Here is a 24,939-nt window from a genome sequence, read left to right on the forward strand (position 1 = left end):
CTAGTTAGAATATATATGGCATATATATGTTATTTATAAAAATAGATAAACAATAATAGATATTTTGTTTCTTAGATGAGGTAGATAAAGTAAAATATTCTGGAACATGATCTGAACATAAAAAAAAGAGAGAGAGAGAGAGAAAATAGCAACACCAGTTCACCCTGTATGAATCAGATAGCTGGAGAGTTTTTTATTTTTTAACCATATATTTTATTATAAGTACAAGACCTCTGAAACACATTTCTACTTTCCAGAATCTTGCTAAATTTAAATTCAAACTTTTTACTTATTTAATCATTATTTAATCTACCTAGGGAACTTTGCTTTTCAGACCAAAGACCTTTGCAATTAAACCAAAGATTACTAGTTTTTCATTTTTTTATATTTAAGTGGTATTTTCCCTTTACATATCTCATATAGTAAAATACATCAGGAAAAGCTATTACTCTTCAGATGTTGTACAATAAGTAATTACTTAGATGATAAAGAGTTAATAAAAATTTCAAGGTCTGCTAAAGAATTATGAAGCCCATCATTCATATCTTGACTTCTAAGAAAATTTTTAAGAGTATCTAAAGCAGTTATTGCCTCATTTTTTGATGGTAAAGGGAGTTCAGTTCCCACAGTTCCTCCATCATCTTCTTCGTCAGAAGTATAAAATCCACTTTCTTCTGATTTACTTTCTTTGGTCCACACCGTATCACCATCTGGTGCTGCTTCACAGGTCTCCAAATCATCGTCCAGGGCAGCGTACTCTTCTATAGATAAACCTTCAGGAAATTCCACTCCTGCTGCTTGGGCATGAGCAACCAAATCAAGACCCCTCTCCGTCTCTGCATTTGTTTTGTCACTTTCTCCCTGCTGAGATTTAAATCCTGCCTCTTCATAGCTCTTAACAATAATCTCTGGGGATACAGCCCTCCAACAGAGATGCAACGTATCAACTGCATCTAGTAGGGAAAATGTAAATTCTTTACTGCCTTCAACAGAACTTAAAAATTTCTTGATAAGACAATGTCGATATTTGATTTTAAGGCTTTTAATAACACCTTGTTTCATAGCTATAAATTTGGAAGATAAACATGATGGAAAAAATGCTAACTCAATGGACTTTAGGTTCTTTACCTCTGGATGTGCAGGAAAAGAATCAACAAAAATCACCACTCTTCGTTGCTGGGCTTGAAATTTCTCATCAAGCTTCCTCATCCATTGTTCAAATACATCTGAGGTCATCCATGCCATTCTGTTAGCTTCATAATACACAGGCAATGATTTTATACCTTTGAAACAATGTGGATTTCTGTTTTTTCCAATGATCAGTAAAGGAAGTTTCTCTGAGCCATCCATGTTTGTCCCAACCATCAGAGTTATTCTGTCTTTGCATAACTTCCCAATTGAGCATGTTTCTCCTTTAAATGCAAATGTATTCGTAGGTAACATTCGATAAAGCAGCCCAGTCTCTTTTATATTAAAAACATTTTTAGGATGATAATCATTTAAATAATAAGGAAGTACATTTTGGTGCCAGACAGTTGAAGGGTCTACTGATACACCTGTAGCTTCTACAGGTTGAGCTCTGAATACTAAACCATACCTGGATTTAAAGCGATCCAGCCAACCATTACTGCACTTAAAATCATTATGTCCCAGTTTCTGAGCAAAATCATTAGCTTTCAGACGCAGCATTGGACCATTAACTGGTACATTTAGACACTGAGCAATTCTATACCACCTCATCAATGCTTCTTCCAGATCTGTGTAAAAAGCAGTTCTCAGTCTTTTTCTCTTTGGATCAAATCTCAGAGATTCAAAGGCTTCTAGAACTTTGTCTTTATTCTTCATAATAGAAGACAATGAATTTTTCTTTATTCCATATTCAGCTGCAATCTCTGCTTTTTTCTTGCCACTTTCTACAGCATTTATGATGTCGATCTTTTCTTCAATGGATAGACTTTTCTTTTTCTTCACTGTTACGGGAAGAGTTGAACCATCCACAGAAGCCTCTGCCATCTCAGCCAGTGCTTATACAGAGATTTCTCCTCTTCCTGTTGTCTATTTCTTTAATTAAAGTTTTTTCCCAGTAAGACATAAATTGCTGCTTTATATCCCACTTTATATATTAAAAGTTGGTATATGTCTAATCATCTTATTCCTCTGGAAATTGATAACTAAATAGATTTTTTTCAAAGGCTCTAAATAAGAAAAATGTTATATGCCGCTAGAATAGTTTAGAAGAGAAATTTCCTTCCCAAGACTGTGTGTAGCTCAGTTTATAGTTTATTCCGAGTTCCAAAAGTCAAACTAAAATAGAAATCTCATTATGTCAAACCTGTCCAGTCCTGCTGATATATTTTTGGAATGTCAATCCTTTAAGACGATCCATTTTATCCATTCGCGCATTCAACTTCCTATTAATTCTCCACAGAAGGCCTCAGAGATAAGAAGAAAAAGCATTCAGAAATTTTCATGCAAAATGTTACCCTTTAATATCCAAGTCTCTTCAGGGTAGAGAAGAAAATGGTAGAATCCTTCTAGGGCTTGACAGTGTATCTTCTGTCTCTTGAAAACGTAAAACAACAACAACAAACAAACAGCATTTTTAGCAATATGTCAATGGAATATCAAAAAGAATATTTATACTAGTTAGTTATGCTTTTAATGTTAAAAATATGGGACTACGTTTCTGAAAATACAGTAACCAAAGCAAGAGAAATGCTTACCCACTAAAGCGCCTCTGCAAAAAGCTCTTTAGCTCTGCTCTGTGCATTTGAATTCTCACTTGCCTTTGAATGCTTTGTAATATATACTTCCAAAATAAACCAGACAAATTTAATCTGTTTTGAAAATGTGGGCTTACCAAAATTAAAGAACTAAAAATGGTGCTGGATAGATCTTTGGTGGCTATTTTTTACATGAAGTCACAGACTGCCCCCTCCGACTTCTCTAAAAGAAAAACATAGTCAGACAGTAGTCACGAGGTTCAACTTTTAATAGTACGCGGGAGTCAGTGTCTCCTTTATAGGAGTCTACTAGAAAATGCTTCAATTAAAAAATCAAATCAAGTAATTTCATTACATAGTTTAAAAATCTAAATCTTATTCTATCTAAAAGCTTAAAAACCTAGTAACTTTTACATCACTTTGACACATTAGCTAGATGCACAGAGGCCAGAAATAGTTGACAAAATGCATAGAAGTAAACAAATGATTAAGAGGATGTAATGTAGAAAAAGACCTAGACAAAAAGGAAGGAGAGAGACCATGGGCTTATCGTGTGAGGATATAGGTTTTGGGGCAGACACACTTGAATTGACAAGTGACCCTGCCACTTAGTGCTTACGTGATCCTGGGTACTCAATCACTTGACCTAAGCTTCCTTATTTGTAAAATAGGGGTTAACTGTAGCACCTACTCATAGAGTTATTGCCCATTCAATGGGATTCAATGAGAAAGTGTAAAGCACTTAGCAGAGTATTTAGCACCTTACAAGGTGTTCAATAAATATTTGGTGATGATCTCATCATTACCTTCTCTCTAATGTCCCTTTGGCTGTGTAAATCTAGAAATTCACATATTTACAATATATGCTAGATCTGAGCTTCTTAAACCGAACTGTACTGTGAGTACAGTCACAGGACCTACATGGGCTTGCCCCTACCTTCCCAGGTCGGGTTTCCCCTACCTATAGGCTTCTGGCCTACTGTAGGCCAGGCTAATAAGCTAATTTGATGAGTGGGTGTTATTGCTGTATGAAATAGTGTGGGCACTCCATCCTTCCAGTTTTTCTCTCTGTCCTCCCAAGTTCCAAGATGACACATGCTTTTTTTTGCAAATTTTTTGAAAAAAACTTCTTATCTGAATTCCTCTGCCTTTGTTGTCCAAATCAAAGAAGTAATTTGTATCATTGGAATTACAACCAGTAAAGGAGTTCTTATTACTGCAAAATTGTCTCAATAATAATTATGATAGCCTAGGCTTTAGTTTCCAAACTGCTTTACTTCCTATATTCAAAACAACTCAGGAGAAAGGTGAAAATGGATTTCAAAGCTCATATAGTTATAATGTAGTTGAATGCAGTCCAGAATCCAGGCTTTCTAATATCTAGTTTACCATTTTTTCCCTATATTATAGGGTCCTTGAATCACACTGATGTAGCCTCCTCTGATACTAGTTACACATTCTATGCCCCTAGCACCAAGCCAAGTCAGCATTTTGATTTTTGATGCCTAACCAAACCTAACAAACAAACAAAAAAAGCAATGTCAGGCCTCCATAAAAGAGCAGGCCGTTATGAATTCTTTGAACACAAATAGCAACCTACGGAGGGTTAACTTTTTAAGTAAATAATATTTGACCATTCAACTAAAAAAAAGAAATCTTGTTCATATATGGGATCTCCTATATCTCTTTCTGCAATTTCTTTTAAATCTACAATTATTTCAAAATAAAAATTTTGAAGTATCTTGTTCTTATTAGGAAGACACCAATCCAGAAATTGAGGTAGTAAGAACCAAGCAAAACTACTCTGTAATCTCCCAACTTCTCTCTCCCTTCTTTCTTTTGTTCTTTCCTCCTTTCTTTTTTTCTTTATTCCTTCTGTCTTACTTCACTTGTTAGAAAGAAACCCTATCATCTCAAATAACAAGGATTACAGAAAAAGTAACTTGAATTTTCTCCTTTACCCCGTCCCAAATAAAGCAATGTAATATACATAATCAGAGATTACTGGTTATCTTGATCAAATTGAAAACAGTGATATGTTTATTTAGGAAAATAATTAGTTTTTTTCTGATAGTTAATGGTATATATTTCCTTCTAAAATAGTAGTCAAAGCTGTAATTTTCCACGGTAAGATACAATATATCGTCATTCCTGAAACAATCACATTTCTAATGCCAAATCAGACAAGCTAGACTTTTTCCCTAGAAAAGAATAAGGCACCTTCTGCCTAAAAAATGAAGCTGACATTTTCTATTCTCCTACAGTATAACATCTGGGATATTTTTTGCAGGAATTATGACAGCTGCTAATATTTCTCAGAAGTACACATTCTCTCAATTAAGCTCGTTAATCATTCTACCCCTTGAAAATATTATGGCAGAGAAATGCTGTACTATATGTTCGGGACTATTTTCTCTATGTGAACAGTAAAACTAACTAAAGAATAGGCATTCACTAAAAAGGACTTACCAACTGAACCCCAAATTAAGAAAACAATGGTCAACTCGACTGTGAATAAGAGCAATGTAAATCTTCTTTCAAAATAGAAGATACCTTTTTGTTTTTGTTTTTGCCTATTAGAATGGTATCTAGTGTTTACCAGGATGCAGAAACATAGACATATAATTTGGTACAAAGCTTATGGAGGGCAAATTAGCAATATGATATAAAAACCTTTAAAATGTGCATAACTTTTGTCCAGCAGTTCCATACCTAGGCTATTATCCCAAAAGAATAATTATAGATGTAAAAAATCGAGCTTACAAATGTATTCATTTTCTATTACTACAGAAGAAATGATCACACATTTAGTGGCTTCAAACAATAGCCATTTATTATCTCAGTCCTGTACGTCAGAAATCCAGGTGGCTCAACTGGGTCCTCGGCTTAGGGTCTCACAAGGGAGAAATCAAGATGTCAGTCAGGCAGGGCTCTTATCTGGAGGCTCTGGGGAAGAATCAGCTTCCGAGGTCATTCAGGTTATTTGCAGATTTTAGCTCCTTGAGGCCTTAGGACTAAGGTCCCTGGTTTTTTGTTGACTGTCAGCAGAGATTGCTCTCAGCTCCTAGAGGCCTATATCCAGTGCTTGCCTTTTCAGCAACAGAGAACCTTCCTCATGTCAAGTCTCTCTCATGCTGCCAAACTCTCTGACTTCCTCTGCTGCCACCAACAGGAGAAAACTCTCTGCTCTTAAAAGGCCAAAGGAAATCAGTTCTGGCTCACCCTTTTGATTAACTCAAAGTCAACTGATTAATAACCTTAATTACATCTACAAAATTCCTTTTGCATGTAATATAAAATAATCAAGGGAATGATATTCTATTATGTCTGCAAGGGGACGAAATTATACAAGGTGAGGGTCATTGGAAGTCATCTTAGAACTCTACCATACTAGAATATTCTTCATGTTGTTGTTTTATAATTATAGACAAAACTGGAAATAACCTAAATGTGTAACCAAAAGTCTTAGGCAAATAAATTCAGGAAAATCTATATGCTAAAATACTACTGAGCCATTACAGGAGAATATTTGATATGAGGAAAATTCTATAACATATTAAGTGAAAAAAGCAAAATACAAAACTGTATGCCAACAAATACAACATACATTGAAAGTTACATGAGCCCAGAGACTCATGGCTATTCTTACAGTGCTTACTGCTCAGCAAATAGAAAGCTCTCAGTAACAATTTGTTAAATAAATGAAGACAAATATATAAACATGGGAGAAAGACATTAACCAAAATGTTGAATATTAACTCTAGGTAATGTAATTATGAATAAGTTCAGTTTTTATCTCTTCGTAGTGAAAATAATTTCTACTCTTATGTTCTACTCATTCTACTATTCATGGGCTTTTTTTTTTGAATGTTCCATTAATCATTATCCTCTAATAAAGGGTTTGTTTCCAGAGAATTACAGTGTGCAATCAACAACAAATATCTCTCCATAAAAAGGGAGATGTTGATAAAGAGTGATGAAATTATTGCGACATTTCCAGAATCCCCCCAGAAAAGATCTAAAGGCAGCATCTTCCTCTTTCTCTTGAGGAAGTGATATTGATAAGCAGTATCAATGTTCAAAATCTAAAGCACAGAGAAAAGGTCGCATGCACATTTGCTTCATTCAGAAAGGAATATTAACAATATCCTTGAATCTGTTGCATCATTTCCTTCCTGGTCAATAAATGAAAGATAGGCTGAGAGAGTTCTCCTCGAGCCAAAGGAATAAATGGTACTCGATTTTTTGAAAGCTGAATAATAGCCAATAATAGTGCAAAGGTACATAAGTAGAAAATCCCCATCATACGCATATATGGCAGGCAGCTATTCTCTTTTTCTTACCTCTCCAAACATAATTGCCAACTGAGAGAAGTTATTATCTATTCTTCCTAATAGATAATAGGAAGAGAATGGGCAGGCAGAATTCCCTAAGCTCTAGGGAAAGAAAGAGAAAAAAGGAAGAAAGGAAGGAAGGAAGGGAAGGAGGGAGCAAAAGGAGGGAGGCAGGGAGAGAAGGGAGGAAAAGAGGGAGGTAAGGAAGAAATAAAGAAAGAAAGGAAGATAGGAAAAAGGAAGGAAGGAGGGAGGGAAGAGGGAAGGGGAAAAAATCTCCGTCTAAGCAGGGTTAGATCGAAAATCAGATCTTTTAGTTAGAATGAAAATTTTCCCCCATATCCACAGAATACCTGTTATTGCTTCCTTTTCCCTAAGAAAGTGCTAGAATTTCAGTTTTCTATCACTAGCTGAAGTAGCTTCCTGTGTTTTCTTCAAGCCAATCTACATTCTAATTTCCCTTGGGGCAGCAGAAGTCATGGGAAGATGAATCCTCTGTATAGCTTTGCAGAGCATACACTATGTATGAGGACTAATCATACACAGTACCAGAATCACACTAGACTAAAAGGTACCTAACATGATTCATAGTACCTTCATCAAGAAGAAGTTAGCATTACTTCCAAGTAGTTCCATCAGAATCTCTATCAAAAACATCAGCAGCTTCCAAGAAAACCATCCAGCTAACAACGAAAGCAAGTGTCCACCTTTCTAACATAAGAAACATCTCTCAGTGTAACAGACTAATAGTTAGACTAATTGTAGTAAACTGTGCATCCCCAAACTCAGGAGAGCCAGCAGGAATCCTTAAAGCATCAGCCAGCTCAAACAGTTCAGTACACATCAGTCAAGCACCCCTGCGCTCTACCACCTCCTACTCACCCTTTTGAAACCCTAAGAATAACACTTGTACACTAGCTACTGAATTCCATTCTGTTCCTACACAGTAAGAGCAGTAATTATTTTAATTGGGATCCTGTTATTATTGAGAAGACTAACAGGATGGCTTTGAACAGCAGAGTCCACAATAAGTTATGGAACTGAAGTTGCAGTTTGAGTGACTTGGCATATTTATTTGGTCTTTTCTTTTAAGGATAGAACCATTGAAGATAAGGGCCCATTATACACAAATTTATATTTGGGATTTAAGTACTGTTTTTTGTCAGAAGAGGTGTCCTGGAGATCTCAGACAATAAATACTGTTATTTTACTTTTGAAACATTTGTGGTGTCTTGGGTATTCACTATTCACAGATATGGGGAAGATATCGGTACAGGGATATACTGTCCACTGGGCTGAAATTCCCCAGAAATTTGTAGAGGCAGAGTTTTGCCTTTGGGCATTTAGTTATTAAAAGTGTCTTGTCAACTAATGTGACAAGTAAAGGCAGGTGAGAAGTACCAAAAAAAGTAAACCCTATGGAGGGCACTGTTAGCCTTCACATTTCTACAAGTGAAATGGCGGCAAAAAAGAGCATCCACGGCTGTCAAAGGGAAAGCAGTCCAGCACCTTGAAGGGAGATGTGTGTGGATGGATCAACTGTATGTAAATGAGTTTCAGGTATGCCTGGCACCACTGCGGAGCCATATATTCCTTCCATTCAGTGCCGGGGCTAGGGAGACCACCCGAAGTACAGCCTGGGGCCTCGACTTAGGAAACGACAAAGGCCTCTGACAGAAGGGATTGTCAGCGGTTTCTGTAGACAGAGTAGTCATCTACTTACGAAATAACAGGGCGAGCAAGAAAGCAGAAATCGGTCGTCTGGATAAAAAAAGAAGAGCAGGAAAGAAAAGTACCGGGGATCCACTATCAGCGAGCGAGCAGAGCAGAAAGTGATCACAAAGAAGGAGCAAGTAACAAGAACTCAGAGACGCCAGGCGTGGGGGTCTGGTCTTCCTGAAAGGGGTGGGCATGAGTGACGTAGCCGGAGGGGGCGCTCTTTAGGCACTGAAGAAGTGAGGGAAGGTGCCTGCATCCCGTCTGCTCCCTTAACCCCGCCTTCCCTGCACACTTCCACTCCCCCGTGGGACTGGAGTAACCTCCGCGCTACCCCGCAGCTAGAAAGAAGCTTTGGTTCTCCGGTGACATGCGTGGCGGTGAGCTACGTCCACCTCCACCCTCCCGCCACCGGCTCACCGTCTGTTGGGGGGACGCCTAACGCATGAGGCTGGGGTGTGTGCGTGAGAAAGAAGGACTGCTGAGGGCTCCTGAAGACCTGCGACCTCTCTAGATCAGGCCCGCGCGCCCTTCCGCAAGCTCCCAGCTCTGGCAGGTGTATGGGAACCCCGGCACACCTCGGTGATTCCGCCACAGCTAGAAAATTACCCGGGCAACGGCAGCAGCGGAGCCCCGGATGTGGTTGCTAAGGCCGCAGTGGAGGGGCGGGGCCAGCCTCTGGAGAGGGGCGGAGGGGGCCTTGTGGGAGGAGCGCTGGCACCATAGAGACGTGGCCGGGCCGGGCGAGATTGAGGGAGAGAGAGGCCGTCCAGGGCCCTGGACAGCGCTACTTCCGGTCTCCTCACTTCCGGCTACGCTCCTCTCGGTGCTGGTGTCGTAGGCCGGGTTGGAAGATCGCCGGTCTGTGTCCTCGGCGGTTGGTCAGTGTGAGGCTGTGACAGCTGCAGTTGCTCCCCGCCCCAGAGGAGCCGAGGTGCGTGGGGGGAGGGGAAAGAGGAAAAGTACCCCGTCGCGTTTCCGCTCACTTCTTCTCAGGGTTGAGACGATTCCAGAGAGCAGTGGCAAAGATAATCCTCGACGTGAGAGCTGCCGGGTTCCCAGCGGACAGGTGAGGGCGGAGCTGGCCCACCTGGCAAGAGACGGGGGAGGACTAGTCTGACGTAGTTGGCGGTGGCGGACACGTTGCCTTTGAGGTTCCGGACTTTCACAGGGCAGTTTTATCCTTAGTCTGTACCATATCTGCCCAAGTATTCGGCCTTTGGTTTCTGCCCCTTCGATCCTCCTGTCCCCCTGAGTGTGTCCGCTGAAACAGCCGGAGGAAGAGGGAGGGCTGGTCCTTCCAGGGCGGCAACCCTTTTGGCTTTGCCTGCACTGGATGCGAAAAGGGGTTGCAGGATCCACGTCTTCCTCGACTAAGTCTCGGAATGGGGCACCGTCAAGTTTTGTGTCCAGCCTTCATTTCTCTTGTCTCCCTGCATCCCTCCGCTTCCTCTCTCCCTCAGTGAGAGGAAGGGAGATAGGGATAGTCCCCCCGAGAGGTTCGTCGGGCTGTGGTGCAGAGAGGAGCCTTGCTTAGGAAGTGTCCCAAGCCTGACTGTGCTGCTGGGGACGTCCAAGGAATGCTGGCGTTCGGGAAGGAAGTTGTGCTGTCGTCTTCTTGTCTGTTCCTCTTTGCCAAGTTACTACTGTTTACGTGTCTAGGAAAAGGAAAGAGTTTTTTAAAAATTATTATTATTTTAAAGAACAGTTTCTGGAGGCTTTTTCCCTTTATTATTACTTCCTTTGTTTTGTTCTTATCTCCCTGTTGAGCCCTTTGATCTCAAAAAGTTTGTAGTTTAACTTCCTGCAAATCCTTGAGCCACCCCCACTTTTAGGATTTCTGTTCCCCTCACTTAGTTTTCAACTAAAGTATATAAGTCCTCTAACTGTTATTTGGTAAGGAAAAATGGAAGATTTGCAAGACTTTTCCTAAACGTGTCCTTTCACCTGCAAGGTTGTGTTCACGTTTGTCATTTAATTAACTTCGTGGGCATGGAACTGTGCACCGGAATTGCTTACCTTTAAATCAGTCCTCTGTTAAGGTTGCAGGAATTGGCCATTTCACTGCTACTATCCCTGAGTGATTACAACACAGTTTTATTAGTACTGTTTTAATTCCCCTTTTCTTCCGTTTGTCCTGTGTTTGTTTTCTTTGCTTAAAATGACCAACACCCTCTCCCAACTACCGTCTGACACTTATTATCTGTAACAGTAGAAAATATTTCTAATCTTATTTTCTGGATTAAAATCTCTATCTCAGTTACTTTTTCAAATTAATAAATTATGTTAATCCTGGGCTGTGTCTTGGGGTACATCGTTTATGTGGTCTGACTCATTCCCCAACCCTGAAATTAAGAGCAAAAAGGTGCATTTGGGGTGGGGGTGGGAGTGAGGGGGGGCGAATCCATTTTTTTTAAATCAAATTCTCAAAGGAGATATATAACCTCCAAATTGTATATGTATATATGTATATAAAATATATACATATATACATATATACACACATACATATATATACATATATACATACATATATATGTGTGTGTGTGTATATATATATATATATATATATATATAAAGTGTGTATATATGAGATATGTAACCTCCAGATATGTAACCACATGTTGGTGTCTTATTAAAGATAATGAAAACTTTTTGTGGGGCTGTTTTTCAAATTGTAAACAGCTTGTTTTGGGCGAGTAGAATGCAGAGATTCTAGCTTTATACTGAAATCTCTTACAAAATGTCAGTGTTTCTAAATTCCTTCCTACACCTAGAGAAGGAAGTAAGACTGCCTACTTCAGTTCCTGATTTGCGGTTTTGAGGTTTCTTTTTAGGTATAGCTGTTTGTGGCCAATGCTATGGAGATCCAGTGGATTTATAAATTAATATGTTTATTATTTTTTAAATACCTATTAAATATCACCAACCTGCTAGATACAATTTAGTGTAAAAAATTTAAATTCTGGTTGTATTTTGCTTTCATTTTCTTGTTTGTCACTTGAGGCATCTAGTGCCTTGGCTTTGCTAGAAAGGACAAATAAAATGTTTCACTAGTGAAACATTTCAGTGTGTTGCTGCTTATCTTGAAATCCTCTTTCTCTCTATTCTACATTAGGTATATTAAGGATCATTTTCTCTTGTGAATAAGTTGTATCCTTCCAAACTTAATGTAAGTCTAAAGTGCGTATTTGAACATACTGCTTTGGTTGTGAAGTGTTTGTAGATCAAGGATTGAAGTTCTAAATGTTTGACCCTTGTTTCATAGAATGTTAGAACTTGAAGAGACCTATACAGCTCTATATATAGAGTAATCCATATAGAGTAACCAGTTTCTTCTGCTCACAAAATAAAATAAGAATCCATATAGAGTAATCAGTTTCTTCTGCTCACAAAATAAAATAATTTTCTCTCTGTCTAGCATTCTTACTTGTAGGTGCAGAAAACATAACTTTATAAAGAGTAGATTATGCTAACTTAGTTTCCTTCTAATATAATGACAAAGTCAGAAGATAGATTATATCTAACACCATAACAACAATTAACATTCGATTGTTTATTGCATGCCAGGGATTATGCTAAGTGCTTTACATGATTATCTCATCTAATACAACAACCTTATTTTTATAGAAATCCCCATTTTTATAAATGAAGAAACTAAGTGATTACTAATGAAGCTAAATGATTAACTGAGCTAAATTAATCTGCTCAGAGTTAGACTGGCGGAGATAGGATTGAACCTAGGTTGTCTGACTCCAGTCTGTGAGCTCTTAGCTGCTACACTAGACTGCTTCTGCCGTATTTCCTTTACATCTTTTTTTGGGATGAGTTCGGGGTATCTCACCTGATTTTCTATCAGATGTTAAGAAAAGAAGATCTTTTCCTTTATCTTCAGTGGATGAACACTGATTGAATGTCATACTGACAAAAAGAAATAAATTTGTGGTGTTATTTGATAGACTTCCCACGGGGATGGGTATAAATCTGTATGTATGTGGTGTGTGTGTGTGTGTGTGTGTGTGTGTGTTTGTGTGTGTATTGTGACATGAGGGGTGGAAAATGTGAAAATAAAGGTTTTAAGTTATAAATAAACTCGGCATTGTGAAAGTCTGGAGATATAGATACATTCCAGAATGATAAATTTGGGATGGAGTAAGGAGTAAAGTCAACAGTGAATTTAAGATAATACGGCTATAGATGAAAAACTAAAAATATTTGTACAGACTGGCAAGACTAGTTCCACATAATATGAAAGATGGTTAATGAGGGACCGTGACAGTCTAAAAGATATGCACCAGCATTAGTTATAGGATGTATGAAAAAAACTACAAAACAAGAGAATGTGAAAATGATCTTGTTAACTTTGGTCGCTACAAGCTTTAGGCAGTCATGGAAGCCATTGAATAGCTCTTGCAGATTCCCAGCTCTTCTCTACAAAACAAAAGTATGTATTTTCTTTCTCTCTTTCGTTTGGTCCTTTTTCTTCCCTCCATCTTCTATCCCCCTCTACCCCATTACTTTTAAACCTTTGTCTTAGGATAGTTATAGGCTGGTGTTGCTGGAAATTGCTCAAATCTTTTGTGAAAATATGGCAATATCTTTGCCATATTATCACCAAAGAGTTTTTATTTTGTTTCATTTTTGTATATCTATGATAGCATTGGGCTAGCAGCTCTTTGATGTTCAGACTTGATCCTCTTTGGGTGATTGACACACTGTCTTTGGAGCAGGAGCATAAGAACTGCACATGGTGGTGAGGCCTAACTCATCCAGAGGAAGGAGTGAGTTGGCCAACTCGTTTCTGCTAGCATGAGGTCGTGTTTTAGAGCAAGTTTTCCAACTTTTCTATATTGTGTCACACGTAGAAAATGATTGTATTTGTATGACAGGCTATAACCAGGCCCTTCCTGGCTCCCTGAGGGGGTGAGGAGGGGGCGGTCAACAATTTCACCACATCTGCAATCTATTCTTGGCACACTGGTTGGAAAGCTTTGCTCTAGAGAAGAAGAATATATTACTGTTTGTTTAATACCTTTTGTCTATTTAGCATGTAATAATTTACAAAGCACTTTCACGTATATTCTCATTTTACTTTTATTTCAGTTAGGTTGAGTAGGTAAAGCAGGTAACATTACCATATTAGAAAGGAAGAAATTGAGGTTTTATAGCTAAAGTGCTATAAAGGGATGGGTCAGGAATTCAAATCCCAGGTGCAAAGAGTCCTTGGGGTTAAGCCAGTGACCTGTGACCTCTAGGATGTCCAGGACCATCCCTGTTTTGTTTCAGAGTGCCACCTTCAGCATCTAGGGCAGCTTTAGGCACAGAGAAGTCCATAATAGTTGTCATTTATTGAGTGCTATTCTGGGTAGGCTTTATAAATGCTCTCTGTGTATTAGGAATTCTTATTTTCTGTTAACAATGGAAGAATCAGGTATAGAAACCAGCAGGAATAATTAGTCCAAGGTCACCCAAGTAGTGAAAGGAGAACCACAAAACTCATAACCAAAGTTGCTTGACTCCAAAGCTTGGACTCTTCACTCTAGTGACTAAATGGTATCAGGACATTGCAGGGTAGGGCCTGGATTCCTATGAAAGTGTGTGACATTGGTAGCAAGAGGGTGATGTGATAGTGGTGAAAGGAAGATAGGCAAGTGGACTATTAAATGTTTATTCTTAGTAGTTTTGAGATAGAGTTCTAGAGATGATGGCGACCTAATAGGATTCCCAAGGTTTTTGAGGATGGGCATAAGTAGAAGAGAAATAATGGCTGGAAGTCAAAGATAGTAACTTGGATCATTGGTGCTGTAGGTACTACTAACTAAAGGGTTAAAAATGTAGATACTCTCTATATGGCTAATGTTAATTATAGATTATTTCTTAAAGGTAGGTTTACAGATTATTTTTATTTTCCTCTTTCCATATTTCCTAGTTTTTCTATATGGAATATTAATTACTTTTAAAAATAAAAATAGTTTTAATTATACAAGTAATATACCGGGCATGCCAAAAAATTGTATACAAGTGGACATTTTGGTCAACGTTGCTCAAGCAGTAGTTCGCTATAATCAGAAGTGTCTGGACGCTGATGGTAACCACTTTGAGCACCTCTTGTAACAGCAGAAGTCAAATGTGACTTGTATTCATCTCTTGTTATAGATATATACTGAGTATTACAATTTTAATATAGTTTTCCTTTCTTAAAATGTGTATACAGTTTTTGTACCCTCTGTATATTCTTGAAATAAAAATTAAAATAATAGCAGATGGAATGAAAACTATTCCCCACACCTACTGCCTGTCAATTCACAGGTAGTTGTTGAGGATTAGATGAAATCCATGAGGAAGCTCAAAACCCATGCTAATACCATAGCCACCAGCCACATGTGGCTACTTAAATTGGTTAAAAGTAGGATTTTAAAAAACTCATTTTCTTAGTCACATCCGGCACATTGCCAGTGCTCAGTAGCCACCTGTGGCTAGTGGCCACTTCATTGGACAGCGCGGGTGTAGATCATTTCCAACAACATTGGCCAGTCCTTCTTAAACTTTAATAAAATACTATGTAATTAGTGATGTAATTACTATACGATTGAACCAAGATTTTAAAAATCTGTGTCCCCATGGAGCCCACCAGTTTTTGTTTTAGCTGGTAAAATATTATTGCCATGTTCTCTCTTAGCTTTTTGTTTTAACTAAATCCAGATGGTCAAAGTCTAATGTTTTTCTTGGATATTTGGGGATTATCGTTAGCTGCTTTTCTAGGATAAAGATGATAGCTTTTCTAAGAGCATGAGTGTTTTCTATCCCCTTTGAGCTCTAGACCTGTATATGAGTATCTTGCTATCTAGTTGGCAGCCTCTCTTGAATATATTAAAGGTATCTCAAATACAACGTCTAAAACTAAACTGATTTCTCCCTCACTCCCCCCAAAACCCCAAAATGTTGGTCCTCTTTCTTTGTTTCTTATTTAAGTGAATGACTACATTATCTTTCCAGTTGTAAACTCCAGAAAACTAGGAGTGATCCTTAATAAGTCATCTTCCTGATACAACCAGTCTGTTAAGTTCTATTAATTTTACTTTTTAAATGTCTTTAATCTGTGCTTCTTCCCATTTCTACTGCTACCACTTCAGTGTATTACCATCATCTTGCCCGAAATTTCTACAGTAGCCTCCATTCTTGTCTACCCACTCCTACTATCCATCCTTCTCTAATCCGTTATCCATCCCGAAGGCACAGTGACTTATTTTGAAACATACATCTGATTGTCACTCTCCCCTCCTCCTCCTCAATCCTTTTATGGCTTCCCATTGCTTCTGGGGTAAAAATGAAACTCCGTGACAATGCTTAGCCCTCTAGCCTCCTCATTTACCATGTGCTGCTGACCTCTCCATTTCAGCCAAGCTGGCCTCCTTTTAGTCCTTTCCATTACAAGACCTTTCCTTACACATGGTTTTCTCCCTGTCTGGACCACTCTTTCTTTATTTTCACTTCACTTGATGGCCTTCCTTCATGTCTCAACTGAAGTTTTGCTTCCTTAGGGAATACTCCCAAAGTAGGTAGTAACGTACATTTACCACAGTTGCAATTTACATTTATTTGCGTGATTATATGATTGTCTTTCTCTTCCATTGCCTCCAAATGCCACGAAGACAGGGAGCACGTCTTATTTTCTTTTGGGGCTCACTGTTGAGTCCCTAAGACCTAGCTACGTGCCTGACACCTAAATACTGATTGAATTGCGAAGTTAATGTTATTAAAGATTTCAGTTCATGGATTTTTGGAATATAGGATTTTAAATAATGATATTTATAAATATAGTAGTTAAGATAGTAGTAGTTCAACTGCCACTTATACTGTTTTTTAAAGTAAATGAAAGATTATTTTAATAATACGTATTTATATTATTTTTACAAACAATAATTATAAAATACAGCACAGTATTCTTAGATTATTTTATGTTAATAATAAACTCATATTTTAGAACAGTTTTAGGTTTACAGAATATTGCAGAGATAGTACAGAGATTCTTATATACCCTATGCCAAGTTTCCCGTTATTAACATATTACATTGGTGGTACATTTGTCATAATTCATGAACCAATACTCATACAGTCTTATTAACTAGCATGTGTTCTCATTGCCTCTGTTTTTTCCTAATGTTCCTATAACAGGATCCCAGCCAGGACACCACATTACATTTCGTTGTCATGTGTCCTCTCAGTTTTGACAGTTTCTCAGACGCCTTGTTTTTGATGACAACTTGATAGTTTTAAGGATTATTGGTCAGGTGTTTTGTAGACTGTCCCTCAATTGGGATTTGTCTGTGATTTTTTCGTGAGTAGACCGGGCAATGTGTTTTTGGGAAAAAGACTCCAGTGGTAAAGTGCCATTCTCATCATAGGAAGAGTAAATACTGTCCATAAGCCTTACCATTGTTGACGTTAACCTTGATCACCTGGCTTGAGATAGTGTTTGTCAGGTTTGTCCATTGTAAAGTTACTTTTCCCCCCTTTTTTTTGCATATTGTACTTTTTAGAAAGTCCCTATGGGAAGTGCGCACTTAAGAAGTGGGGAGTTATATTCCACCTCCTGAACAGTGGAGAATTTTTTAAATTCTTTGGCAAGGGAGATTTGCCTTTCACCCACTTAGTAATTTATTCAATCATTTATATATATCAGTATTGACTCATGCATGGTTATTTTATACTCCAGTGCTGCTTTACTTATTTTGTTGCTCGAATTGTTCTAGCTTTGGCCACTGGGAGCTGATCTTTCAGTTGGTTCCTATATTCCTTTGACATATCCCCATCAGTGTGAGTTTTTTTATTGTTGTTCTTACTATTATTTTTTTAAAAGCACCTTTTTACTTTCTGGCACTATAAGATGCTCCAGGCTCATATTATATATTTCTGGCCCCAGTCCTGGAATCAGCCAATTCTCCAAGGAGCACTGGTTCCCCTTTATTGAAGAATGGCATTAGAAAACCAAGATCTGAGTGTTAATATGTGCTTACTATTGCTGGGGTTGCTTCCAGGAAGTATAAACTAACTCATATATATACATATCTATAAATATTTCTGTATGTAACTATATATTAAGCTATATTCTTAATTATGTACTCTAAGCTTTTTTCCATTGAAAAATATTACCTGTGAATATTAAGGGGTTCATTTTAGATGTTTTGGGGAACTTAGTAACAATTAAAATAACTCTCCAGTTCTCTTGGGTCTTGGTTGGCTTCACTGCTAATGTTCTGGAATTTAGTTAGCCATCTATGAAGAATGAGGCCACAGCACTCTGAATAATTTAGAGTTTATTTACAGCTAGTTTTCTTTCAGGGAGTAATTTAGTTTTGAGACTCTTATCATTTTACTTCTCATTAGTTTCTCTGTAACACAACCTGAGTGGGAAAAATAAAAAGACTTCTCCAAACAGTTAATGTAGTTACTTGGTTAATAGTTGGTAATGATGGTGAGGATGGGAATTGTTGAATATCTGTTAGGTTTATTTTTAAATTGTTTTTCACTACTATATGTAATTGAGAATTACATGTATTTTGCTAAAGCTTTCTACTTTTGAATTATCTAGATCGATATGTTTATCTTCATGAGCAGCCTGAACTTAATATCACAATCTAGAAGGACTTCTACATAGGTGTCTAGCAAAATAGCTTTTGCAGACACCAGATAGTTGTTGACATAAAGACAGCCGCGTAATGTAAATGATTACCTTATTTCTTTTTACTTGATTCTGCTTATGAAAGGAAATGTGCTGTGAACGTATTATGTTGTAAACCATTTTCAGTTTAATATCATTTGCATTGGGCAGCAGGGAAAAGGACTTTTTTCCTAATTTAAGAAAACTACCAGTATAAAGAAACAAAATTATTTTAAATTGTTTTGACTAATACAGAAAGCTTCCGTAGTTCAGATATTTTTCAACTCTAAACATATGTAGTTACTTAATGTAGTCACTGTGTGTTTTAACTCTAGACTTTTTATTGTAAATAAGTCAGTTCAACTTGAAAGTTAATATTGAATTATGAAATTAAAACAATTACGAAATTAGAACAAGTCACTCTTCCTATTTATTTATGAATGAGAAAAGATAGACATATTCCAACAGATTCCTGAGAATGAAAGAAATAGAGCCACTTTATTTAATCTTTAGCCTGGTTAGCCATTCTCTGCAGTATTAGTGATGCAGCAGTCTAAAAAAACTAAGCAAGTTCAGATCAAAGCAAGCCCAAGTTTTGCTACTGTTGCCCCGTTTTTGTATTTACTGCCTTAGCTTGTCCTTGGCGGTCAGAACTCCCTGGTCATCCAAGGTATGGTATTTATAGTACTTCTCCAGCTTTTTTACTGAGTGCCCCAGAAGAAGAACCTTTCAGAATGTCCTTATATTCTCACCCCCATTCCTCTATGCTAACATCTTACATAACCATAGTATAATTATCAAAAATAGGAAATTAACATCAGAACAATATTATTAACTAAATTATAAACGTTATTAGAATTTCACCACATTTTCAACTAACTGTCCCTTTTCTGTTCCAGGATCTTGTATAGTAACCCACATTGAATTGAGTAATTTCTCTATAATCTCTTTTAAACTATAAGTTTCTCACACTTTCCTTGTCTTTTATGACCATGACACTTTTGAAGAGTACTGATCAGTTACTTTGTAGAATGTTCCTCAGGTTTGGTTTGTCCAGTGTTTTCTCATGTTTGGACTAAGCTTACGCAGTTTTTGGCTAGAATACCACAAAAATGACGCTGTGTCCTTCCTTCTCAGTGCAGCCCATCAAAGGGATTACAACAATGTTGATATGTTGCGATCACTTGGTTAAGTGAGATCTGTTGAATTTCTTCACTGTAAGTTATGAGTTTCTGTACTTACTATCTTTCCCTTTTTTTTAGTAAATAATTACCTTGTGGAAGGTGCTTGGAGATGATGTAAATCCTGTTTGTCCTCACACTTTTGCCCTCTAATTTTAGTATTCATCAGTGGATCTCGTCTGCAACATTTATTACTGTGATGTTTACTTGGTGGTGGCGCTGTTTCCCTCTTTTTTTTCTCCGTTTATTAATTGAGATTCTGTTCTGAGGAAGAATTAGCTCTTTACCCCCATTTACTTATTTATTTGATTATTTATAGCAGTATGTGCTCATTAATATTTGCTTTATTCTATGGGTTTAAATCCAGTACTACAATTTATTTTGGTGCTCAGTTTGTTCCAGCATTGACCACTAGGGACTCCTTCAGGTTGACTCTTTCAGCAAGCCCCCCCTCTTTTTTTTCCCCCCTTAACTTTTCATTACTTTCTGACACTACAAAATGTTCCAGGCTCATTTTGTACTTCCCCTGTCCCAGCCTTAGAATCCACCGGTTCTCCTTAAGAGCTGTGGTTCCTTTTGTTGGAGAATGGAGTTTAGAGACCAAGGTCTGAGCATTAGGTCTGCTTATTAGAGCTGAGTGTCACGGCTCCTAGGCCCTATCGGTGAACAAAGCTAGGAAACCTACACAGATACACACCGTATCACCTGGTCTTATTTTACTATAATATAAGACTGGGTATAATATAATATAATTAATATAATATACCGGGTCTTATATTAATTTTTGCTCCAAAAGACACATTAGAGCTGATGGTCCAGCTAGGTCTTATTTTCTGGGAAACATGGTACATAACATACAAACATACGAGGTTAGACAATTAAGTTGCGAACTCATCCTAGAAAAAGTGCTCCACACCTCATTGCTGAATATCACTACGGTCACCTTTAAAGTGCTCCCCTTGGAAAGCTATGGACCGATGCCAGCACCTAGTCCACCCTTGGAACAATTTTGGAACTCTTTTTCTGGAATGGCCATCAGAGCTGTCATCGTATTACCCTTGATGTCCTGAATGTCATTCCTTCAACATTTGGAAAGGAATGTCTTCCTTTCAATATTTCCTTTATCTTTGGGTAAAGAAAGAAGTCATTGGGGGCCAGATCAAGTGAGTAGAGAGGGTGTTCCAATACAGTGATTTGGTTACTGGCTAAAAACTCACTCACAGGCAGTGCCGTGTGAGCTGGTACATTGTCGTGATGCAAGAGCCATGACTTGTTGGCGAAAAGTTCAGGTTGATCAACTTTTTCACGCAACCTTTTTAGCAGTTCCAAATAGTAAACTTGGTTAACTGTCCGGTTGGTACAAATTTATAATGAATTATCCCTCTGATATCAAAAAAAAGGTTAACAACATCCTTGTAACAAATTTGGGAACTTAACTGTCTGAGTATGTATATAATACACACACATACTAACAAACACACATTAAAAACACACATACAAGTATGTGTATAATACACACACATACTAACAAACACACATTAAAAACCGTGAGTTTATACTAATAACTGATTCCAGTCCAACACCACAAGTTTTATTTTAGCATTTCTCCTTTGTTTCTAGTTCTCAGTATTTATATTCTATTTACTTATTTGTTCAATTCTATTATGCACATAATGTAATTTCAGAATTATTAATCCATAACCCTGTGAAAACACTTTTACTAACTAGATTAACAGCATTTATGTACAATTCTTTTTGTCTTTTGTCTTACGGTGTCTGGTCAAGATACTCTTTTCTCCTTCCCTTTCCCATTCCCACCCCCTCCCCTATTTCTCTCTCTTTCCCTCCTTCTTCCTTTACCCCTTCTTCTCCCTTCCCTTCCTTGGGTTATTCATTTATAATACAGTTAGTTTCATTTGTTAGTGTTTTTATATCTTTTTGAGTTCCCCCTTCGATCATGGTTGGTTTTAATAGTTTTTTTTAATGAAGGATATGTGAAAATTACTATGGTTCTAAGAGTCAGAATTATTTAAAAATACGTATTTAGAGAAGTGTCGCTCCCTCCTTATCCCTGCTACTCTGTTCCCATTTCCTACTTCTTTGTACTTTTCTCCCACCTGCGCCCTGTAGTTAACCTATCTCCTTAGTTTCTGGTTTATCTTTCTTGTATTTCTCTTGTTTCAATGAGCAGAAACATATATTTTCATGTATTCACTTTCTTCTTACATGAAGGTAGCATACATATAGGTAATTTTGCGTTTTTCATGTAGCAGTATGTCCTGGAAAACTTCTTGTCATAGAGATCGTCCTCATTTTTTTACATTTGCATCATACTCCATTGTTTGGATGTTTATTCAGTCACTTTCCTGTGTAGAGACATTTAAACTGTTTCTGATATTTTACAGTTATGAAAAAGGCTGCAATGTGTATATACTTTTATATTGTTGGAGGTGTATTCCCAGGATAGATTCCTAGAAATGGGATTGCCAGGGTTCAAAAGTAAGTGCCTATGTGATTTTTCAGGCATTACCGAAGTTCCCTCCAGAATGGTTGTACCAATTTGAATTTCCATTAGCAATGCATAAGAGTGTCTGCTTCCCTATGTCCTCACTAGCAGGATGTTTTGTTATATTTAAAAATTGTTGCTGGTCTAATAGGTGAGAAATGGTATCTCAATGTTGTTTTAGCTTGAATTTCTCTAATTATGAGTGAATTTGAGCATTTTTTATATTGTGGATGGCCATTCTAATATCTCTCTTTGGTTAATTGTTCATATCTTTTTTTTGTTTTTTCTTTGTCTCTGGTTTTGGTCTTCTTTTCCCTTTGCCTTTAAGTTTGTTACATATTAGGGATGTTAGCCTGTTGTGGCATATGATATAATATGTTGTGAATATTTTATCCTAGCTTATTTATTGTCTTTTGTCTTTGTAGTGTTTGTGTTATACAATTTTTAAAACATTTTTATTTAATCAAATTTATTAATTTTTTAAAATTGTCTCGATTCTTAGTCAGAATTAGAAAGCCTTTCTGTACACCAAGTTTAAAGCTTAATTCCACTATAAAATTAACTTCTTAACATATTTCTCTTTATTCTAATGAACTAGAGCAGTTCCTAACTAAATTATTTAATGCCTGCTTAACACATTTTACTTTTAGGTATGTCTGACTGCAGCAATGATATTACTGCTCTCGGTGCATCTAAACCAGCCACAGAAGAAGTCAAGTCTAATTCTGAGGTGATTGGGTGGTTATTTTTACCGTTATTTGAAGTCGGCCCATCGCAATCAAAGTTTTAGACTGTTCAAATTGACTTAGTTGGTCTAAACATATTCTGTTGTAAATAAACTCTTTTACACACATTGACACAGGATAGGAGTGGGAGGGGAGAGGTTTCTTCATAATGAGAAGTAAGTTACCATTTGCCTTTTCACATAAAAATGAACAGAAAAGTTAGGATCAAACTATCGTAAAGTTTAAATCTGAAATGAGGTTTCTGTTGAAATGATAGTGGTCATAGGTTCACATCGGAGCTCATCTATTCCCTTATGCTCTCTCTAGTCAGGTGTGCAGCAGAATTCAAGCGTAGCCTTTTGGGTTTTGGGTTTTTTAATATTGAGTTCTGGAGTTTACTTTAGACTCACTGAATCTGAATCTATAGTGATAAACATGGGGCCATGTGTATTTTTTTTCTTTTTGGAAGTTCTAAGGGTGGTTCTAATATATACCATGTAAGAACCACTAGTTCTTTAGAATAAGGAGAAATATATTAAGTTAATTTAATATTGAAATCAAGTCACCAGCTGTCTTTTGGATATCTAATGCTAGTAACACCTCTCATATTTATAGTGCTTAAAGATTTACAGAGTAGCACTTTCATGTTGGCCCACCTTGGTCCTTAGAACAATTTGGTATCATTCAGTTAGATAAGTAGAACAACTACTATTTTCCCCATTTATTTGTCAAACATGTAACTTTCAGAGAGGTAAGTGACTGACTTGTAGGAATTGGCAAGGCTAGGACACAACATGGGGTTTTCTGACTCCAGCTGCAGTATTTCTGAACCAATGTGCCATCGGTACATGTGGCACAAAGCTAGACACAGTCTTTCTTCAGTCAAGCCAAGGCACTGAGTCTGTGTGAAAGACTTTAATAAAGGATTGAGAGCTAGATCATTTTTAGTCCAAAAGCCAGAGACGAGTTCTGGTTGGTAAAATATATATTATCTGTAGAGGATTTGGAATTCTTTGTGTTTTAAAAGTTTGGCTGTTTACCATTTGTCAAAGCAGTGTTCTAGTTATATTTAGTTCTGGGAAACTAGGGAGTTATGTATACTACATTTATCTTAACTCATGGATTTGATTTTTTTATGATCAGATCTCTGAATGTATACAGTTGAGAGACGATCAGAGGAAGTTTGATGCATGTGAACTACAGGAAGAATTGGCAGCCTAGCCAACAATGGGCCTCATAATAATAAATGAAAGTATTCTTTCTGTGATTTACCACTGTGAGTTTCATCTGTGTGAATGTCACTCAGATGCTAAATTAGAAGTTCCCTGCTCTATAGTAGAGAGTTAAGCCTAGATGACAGTGATCTGAATCAACTGCCAGGTAATTGATTGTTCAAATTTGTCTGTAAGTTAACAATAAAATCCATGTTAGGCATTGCCTGTGTTTTTAACCATAACCAAGTGTGCAGTGTCCACAGGGAATATTGTAACTTTTTTAAAAGATCAGATATGTGAGTATAATATGAATTTATGCCCAAATATAAAAGCATTATACAATTAACCAAAGTAGGATTTAGGAATATTTTGTGGTTTTCAAGTTCCCTATTTATTAGTATTGTACTAACTTAAATCTGCTTTTTTCAAAATACATAATGAAAACATTTTGGTGTCAAATTTGCTCATAAGAACTCTTCTTTTAATATATTATAGCTCTATATGTTTTATGGCTGTTCTCTTAACTGTTCTATACACCAGAATTTTCAGTAATTCAGACTAATCCTAGCAGAGCTTGGCACATCACTGGTGGTCAATTTGATGAATGAATGAATTCCCACTCTAATAGTGTAAGTGATACAGATATTGGTTTCTTGGGAATGGAATATAATGACCTGGGTGATAGTTTTCATTTCTTTACAAGCAAAACAAAACAACAAAAATTCCAGCATTTTGTGCTGAGCCAACCCTGAACAAGAAGAGACTTAAAGTTTGCTTATATGTTCTGTGAGGTGAATTGTCTTGCATATGATCACTTAGCCAGCTAATTACAGAACCCAGGGTGATTTCCTAACTCTCAAGCTAATGGTGTTTCCATTA

General features: G+C 37.2%; 2 protein-coding genes across 11 annotated transcripts in view; one reads left to right on the plus strand and one right to left on the minus strand.

Annotated features, from left to right (window-relative positions):
* Positions 1 to 369: 369 nt before the first annotated feature.
* Positions 370 to 9,509, minus strand: TIGD4 (tigger transposable element derived 4). 4 transcript variants are annotated; one of them, XM_033133551.1, is made up of 2 exons: positions 9,383 to 9,509; positions 370 to 2,562 (listed from the first exon to the last, which is right to left on the minus strand). In XM_033133551.1, the coding sequence occupies exon 2, from the start codon at positions 2,011 to 2,013 to the stop codon at positions 475 to 477; it is 1,539 nt and encodes a 512-aa protein (XP_032989442.1). In that variant the 5' UTR covers positions 2,014 to 2,562; positions 9,383 to 9,509; the 3' UTR covers positions 370 to 474. The 4 variants fall into 4 exon arrangements, with proteins under 4 accessions (XP_032989442.1, XP_032989440.1, XP_032989443.1 ...); XM_033133549.1 differs by having other exon boundaries at positions 9,194 to 9,391; XM_033133552.1 differs by lacking the exon at positions 9,383 to 9,509 and adding an exon at positions 2,861 to 4,225.
* Positions 9,510 to 9,559: 50 nt separating this feature from the next.
* Positions 9,560 to 24,939, plus strand: part of ARFIP1 (ADP ribosylation factor interacting protein 1) — an 82,513-nt gene continuing 67,133 nt past the window's right edge. For 2 of the 7 annotated variants that reach the window (XM_033133553.1, XM_033133557.1), the window contains exons 1-2: positions 9,656 to 9,842; positions 22,772 to 22,851. In XM_033133553.1, coding sequence (XP_032989444.1) covers positions 22,774 to 22,851 — 78 coding nt within the window. In that variant the 5' untranslated portion in view covers positions 9,656 to 9,842; positions 22,772 to 22,773. Of the gene's footprint in view, positions 9,843 to 22,771; positions 22,852 to 24,939 lie in introns of all 7 variants that reach the window. The other 5 variants (XM_033133556.1, XM_033133559.1, XM_033133554.1 and 2 more) reach the window with 4 other exon arrangements.

Source organism: Rhinolophus ferrumequinum, chromosome 18, assembly GCF_004115265.2.
Source record: "Rhinolophus ferrumequinum isolate MPI-CBG mRhiFer1 chromosome 18, mRhiFer1_v1.p, whole genome shotgun sequence".
In the NCBI taxonomy this organism is placed as follows: Eukaryota; Metazoa; Chordata; class Mammalia; order Chiroptera; family Rhinolophidae; genus Rhinolophus; species Rhinolophus ferrumequinum.